This window comes from Bison bison, unplaced genomic scaffold (assembly GCF_000754665.1).
Source record: "Bison bison bison isolate TAMUID 2011002044 unplaced genomic scaffold, Bison_UMD1.0 scf7180017864492, whole genome shotgun sequence".
NCBI classification, from domain to species: domain Eukaryota; kingdom Metazoa; phylum Chordata; class Mammalia; order Artiodactyla; family Bovidae; genus Bison; species Bison bison.
This window is the reverse complement of record NW_011495051.1, coordinates 11,145,986-11,151,990: the sequence shown is the minus strand read 5'-3', so window position 1 is coordinate 11,151,990 and position 6,005 is coordinate 11,145,986. Positions and strand designations below refer to the sequence as shown.

At 41.8% G+C, this 6,005-nt stretch overlaps 1 protein-coding gene across 2 annotated transcripts in view; it reads left to right on the top strand.

Moving 5' to 3' along the window:
• GRM7 (glutamate receptor, metabotropic 7) overlaps positions 1-6,005 on the top strand; it is a 942,809-nt gene that overhangs the window by 638,054 nt on the left and 298,750 nt on the right. For both annotated transcript variants that reach the window (XM_010828418.1, XM_010828417.1), the window contains exon 7: positions 5,048-5,187. In XM_010828418.1, coding sequence (XP_010826720.1) covers positions 5,048-5,187 — 140 coding nt within the window. The remainder of the gene's footprint in view (positions 1-5,047; positions 5,188-6,005) is intronic.

Sequence of the window (6,005 nt, the reverse complement as noted above, 5' to 3'; positions counted from 1 at the left end):
GCTTCTCCAGCCCAGCGTTTCTCATGATGTACTCTGCATATAACTTAAATAAGCAGGGTGATAATATACAGCCTTGAAGTACTCCTTTTTGGTTCCTATTTGGAACCAGTCTGTTGTTCCATGTCCAGTTCTAACCATTGCTTCCTGACCTGCATATAGGTTTCTCAAGAGGCAGGTCAGGCGGTCTGGTATTCCCATCTCTTTCAGAATTTTCCACAGTTTATTGTGATCCACACAGTCAAAGGCTTTGGCATAGTCAATAAAGCAGAAATAGATGTTTTTCAGGAAGTCTCTTGCTTTTTCGATGATCCAGAGGATGTTGGCAATTTGATCTCTGGTTCCTCTGCCTTTTCTAAAACCAGCTTGAACATCTGGAAGTTCACGGTTCACATATTGCTGAAGCCTGGCTTGCAGAATTTCGAGCATTACTTTACTAGCGTGTGAGATGAGTGCAGTTGTGCAGTAGTTTGAGCATTGTTTGGCATTGCCTTTCTTTGGGATTGAAATGAAAACTGACCTTTTCCAGTCCTGTGGCCACTGCTGAGTTTTCCAAATTTGCTGGCATATTGAGTGCAGCACTTTCACAGCATCATCTTTCAGGATTTGAAATAGCTCAACAGGAATTCCATCACCTCCACTAGCTTTGTTCGTAGAGGTGCTTGAAACCTGTGTATGGGTTGGCAAAAAGAGAAGAGAGCCTATCAGGTCAGTGCTTTGATGCCGAAAGGCTGTTTTGTCACTGGAGCAGCCTACATCCCAAATCATTCTCCATCCAAGGAAAAAAAAAGTTTCACTCTGATGCTCTCTTTGGGAAGATTTCCTCCTTGCATGTGTTCTGTCACCTATTCTCTCCTTTCAGCCCCCCACCTGATCAAGTGGCCCTGCTTCCTTTACCTTAGGACACTTCTTTTCTGGCCTTGATACCTTGTAGACATTTCTGCAGGGAATCACTTGTCCTTTGATAATTTATTAATCAAATAAATTTCCCCTGCAATTGTTTGATCTTTTTTTTTTTTTTTGATACAGATTTCATTGAACACAAATCCCCTTTTTTCTCTTTCAAACAGTTCAGGGGTGATGTTAAAAGGGAGTTTTGTGTGTGAAAGGGCAGGGTGAGGGGGGACTGTAAAAAAAAAAATGCCAGTTGCATTGTAGAATCCATCAAAAAGTCATAGCCACACCATACATTACACCTCACTTAGGCAACATATTCAGCTCTTCTGCCTTATATGTTTTTAAGAATGATCTTTAATGAGCATGGAAAGGGCACTACGAGAGAATCATTTCTCCTCAAAAGGGTTGTAAGGAGGGAGAGAGATGAGGCAGTCTGTACCTTTTCCATGAATATTTACTGGGTAGGGTGAGATCCTTTGGAGCCCCAGGCCTCTGATATTCTTCCTCTGTCCTCTCACAGACTCTGAAAAGCTCCCATCCTATTATTTAATGAGTAGAAGCTGCAGAATTATAGCAAAGCACAACATGAATCCTAGTATCCAATGTGAAAGAAAAGAGCTGTATCTGAATAGTAATGTCTTTCTGAAAACTAATAAGACTTCTACTGCTTCTTACACAGAGAGGGCTTGGGGGGTGTCTCTGTGGACTGTGGGGCTAGTGTCTAGGTGAAGCAGAGAAGAAACACATTGAAATGGAGCCCTGGGCCACACACAGATTCAGCCACTGATTCAAGTTATTAGGACCAAATCAGTGTTACTCATAGATGAACACCCATTCCCAGAATGGATTCTAGCCTGCTGTTTGGAAGATTTTTTTTTTTTTTTAATGTGTACACCAATGAAGAAATTTAAATTAAATGCCAGTTAGAAGAGACAACTTTGATACATTGGAAAAAGTGATTAGTCTGGGAGGACTTCCCTGGTGGTCCAGTGGCTAAGACTCCATGCTCCCAATACAGGGGGCCCAGGTTCAATCCCTGGTCAGGGAACTAGATCCCACGGGCTGCAGCTAGAAGATTCCACATACCACAGCAAACATAGAAGATCTCACGTGCCACAGCTAAGACCCAGTGCAGCCAAATATATACACACACACACACACACACACACACACACACACACACAAAAGATTATTAGTCACATGTTTGTATGCATTTCAGCAAAGTAAATGATAATAAAAGTGAAAGCTATTTTAAAAAAATGACCATCTATTGAGCATTTAGGGCAGAAGATTAAGCACCTTGTGCACATTATTACATTTAATTCTCTCTAACCTCTTGAGGGCTTCCCTGGTGGCTCAGAGGTTAAAGCATCTGCCTCCAATGTGGGAGACCCGGGTTCGATCCCTGGGTTAGGAAGATCCCCTGGAGAAGGAAATGATGGCAACCCATTCCAGTATTCTTGCCTGGAGAATACCATGGACGGAGGAGCCTGGTAGGCAAAGGTGTTATTACTTACAATAAGAAGTAGAGGGAGTATGAATAGCTTGATTCAAGTCACACATATAGGAAGTGTTAGACCTGGGATTTACAGCCTTTCTGGTGGATTCCAAGGCCAGTTGTTGTGTACTCTTCTAGTTCAATGAGCTCAGTGGACCTGGGGCAAGTGACTTGCCATCTCTGAACCTAAAGTAGCCTTCCTCACCCGTAAAGTTAGGAAGTTTATTGTTCTGTGTCCTCCAGGTCTATATTGGTTTCCTATTGCTACCATTAAAACCTACCATATATTTGATTGCAGTTGTTCAGTCTCTAAGTCATGTTCAACTCTTTGCGACCCCATGTTCTGCAGCACGCCAGGATTCCCTGTCTTTCACCATCTCCTGGAGTGTGCTCAAACTCAAGACATATATTTGGTATTAACAGCTTAAATGGCACATGTTTATTGCCTTACAGTTCTGTAGTTTGGAAGTCTGATACAGGTCCCGCTGAGCTTCGGTTATGGTAAAGACAGGGCTGGATCCTTTTAGAGGCTCTGAGTATCTGCTCCCTCGGTTTTTCTGACTTCTGAAGTCCACCTGCTCTCCTGGACTCAGGAGTCCTTCCTTGCATCCTCCCAACCTCTTGTTCTCATCCTCTCACCTCCTTTCTCTTTTGACTCCTGCTGCTTTACTTAAAAGGGCCACTTGTGATTAGACTGGGCCCACCCAGATTATCTAGGTCAATCCCTCCCATCTCCTGATCCTTCATGCAATCACACCTACAAGATGTCATTGCCAGGTATGGTGACATTCACAGGTTCTAGGGGTTAGAACTTGGACCTGCCTGGGGGACCATTATACGTCCTGTCACAAGCTCTGATTTTTTTTTTTTTTTTTGTAATAGGCAGAAGCGTCATAAAAGTCTGTGCCTGACACTTGTCGGATAGTGTAGAGTTCCTTTTAGTTGCCTCTGTACCCTGTCTACAAGCTGGGCCGTCTCTCCCAGCAGGGGTAGCTGGCAGGCCCAGATTGCAGTTCTGTATACCCCTTGTCACCGGCTATATTGTCCTACTTTCTGGACCCTTTTTGAAACTTCATTGTTGTGTTGATTGATCGTTTGTGTGGAATCACTCTCAGCATCATGCTTGCTCCCTGAGGTGTGTGTACACACGTGTGTGTGCTCATTTGTGTCCGACTCTTTGCAATCCTATGGACTCTACATAGTCTACTAGGCTCCTCTGTCCATGGGATTCTCCAGGCAAGAATACTGGAGTGGGTTGCCATTTCCTAATCCAGGGTATCTTCCCGACTCGGAGATTGCACCCGAGTCTCCGGCATCTCCTTCATCGGCAGGTGGATTCTTTACCGTTGTGCCACCTGGGAAGCCCTTCCCGAAGAAGACATCCTTTCTTACTGGATCAAGCATTCTCTCTCCTTTTCAGTTAACATGCCTTAGTTCTTTCATCCATGTCATTAATTCAAATACCATGTTGGCCCAAGTTCTGTAGAAGCTAATGACTACTAGCCATATGCAAAGCTCTGCCACCATCAGCATCTTAAAATTTTTAATGAGAATTATCAAAAGTGTTTCATCTCTTTACCCAAGATTTACTTGGCCCCTCCCCCTAAAACTAGCAAAATGTTCTCAGTGATTCTGTTTCAGCCTGTAATTGATCTATGAACTTCCTTGTAAACAGCAGGAAATAGAGCACTGTTTTCTGTTGGAAATATAGATCATGTATTAACTTATAGGCAGAGCAGGCATACCCTGAAGTCACATACCCTGAAGCCAGTATTATTTTTCCTATTTCTCAGAGATCATGAGTGAAATAATGCTCAGTTAGAAACTTCTGGTGATTCTTCTTTAACTGTTGGTAAGGTAACTAAAATTCACATCTTTTATACTTTGTATGTGATTTGCCTCTTGTTCCCTATGGTTAATATTAAGGAACTTTTCACTCATATCCAACTTTTAAGTTATATATTTTTTCAAAACAATGCATTAGTCTTTTGAAATTGGCTTCACTATCTAATTGTTTACAGTCTTAAGATAGACATTTCAAATAAGACCCAGATAGAAAATTGAGAAAGAATCCATTGTTTGTTAAGCAGTCACCAGGCAAACTGCTAAGCATTTCAGCTGCTTATCGTTTAAAGCCAATTAGAAATAATCAGCCAAAAATACTTTTAAATGCAATCAGTATTCAACTATGTATTTAAGTGAACTTTTGAGCTTGTTTTTCACTTCTCTTGTATTTCATTTTAAAAATATATTTATTATGTCTTGATTCTTTATGCACAATTTAGTGTTTGGTAGAAACTAAAATAATAATAGTAACAACAACAATAAAGCTTAAGATTTTCTCTGAAAAATAATGCATTTAATTTTTATTCCTTACAAGAGAAGACAAAGTAGAATAAAATGCTTTAAGACATTAAAGAATTGAGCTGTTCCAAGGAGGAAACAAATTGTCTTCCCACCTTATCTACTGATTCACAGAGCATAGTGATGACTTGTCCAGGAGTTTCAGGGAGCATGTTGGGGAACCTGTTAAACAACAGGGCTACCTCTAGGCTACCTTGCTCATCACTAGGTCTTCAGACTATTCCCCAGGGCACAAGAGATTGATGGAATCTTGTTTAACTGTAAAATTTGTCACTGTCTTGTCTTCCCCAGGTAGTGCGGGCACCCCAGTCATGTTTAACAAGAACGGGGATGCCCCTGGGCGTTACGACATCTTCCAGTATCAGACCACGAACACCACCAACCCCGGCTACCGACTGATTGGACAGTGGACAGATGAACTTCAGCTCAATGTGAGTTTTGCTGGCCCCTCTTCCTTTGCCTGTGAAATGAGTGAGCAGGTTTTTAATATGCTCCATGAGGCAGATATGTTTATGAGTATCCGCAAGTGCACTTGCAGCTTGTTAAGAGCATCAGTAGGGACTGATAACCATCATAATGCAACAGTGAGAGCATTGATGATGATGGCGGTGATGGGCATGCATGTGGAGTTCATGCCTGACTGTGAACTGGGCAAATCTGTGCATCACCTCATCTAAACTGAGGCTCGAGTTGCTTAACCAACAAGGTAGCAGCTAATACTTCAATACTTTCATGAGATCTTTCTCATGCTCAAATTATTTTCCTTCCTTCCTTCCTTTATTTGCTCATAGATTTTTTTTTTTTCTTTTAATTCATTTTACTGAGTCACTTTGACTTACACTGAGGTTCTCTGGGTAATATCAGTGTTGGTTAATTTCCATAACCTCTCTTTCATTCTGAAAAGCATGACCTTGAGTGAGTAACCAGTTATTTGTGCAAGGTTATGTCAGAGTTCACCAGGCACAGCCCATCAGGAACTCACCTGTAGTCAAACACAGTAAGGTTTATTTACTTCACTACATGAAAAACAAACTCCTGCCAGCACTCCTCTTCTTCAGGGTGGAGGAATTCAGATGAGATTTGTTGAGTTGGGAATTCTAAGGAGGTTTTGGGAAGCAAGGACCAGTTTTGGGTTGGGCCATTCTTAGGAAGTAGAGACCAATATAATGATTGGGTGTCTTGGTGATTTTGAACTAGGAGGTGGGAGGATAAGAGCTGGGCAAGAATGGTCACTAACAAAGGAATGGTT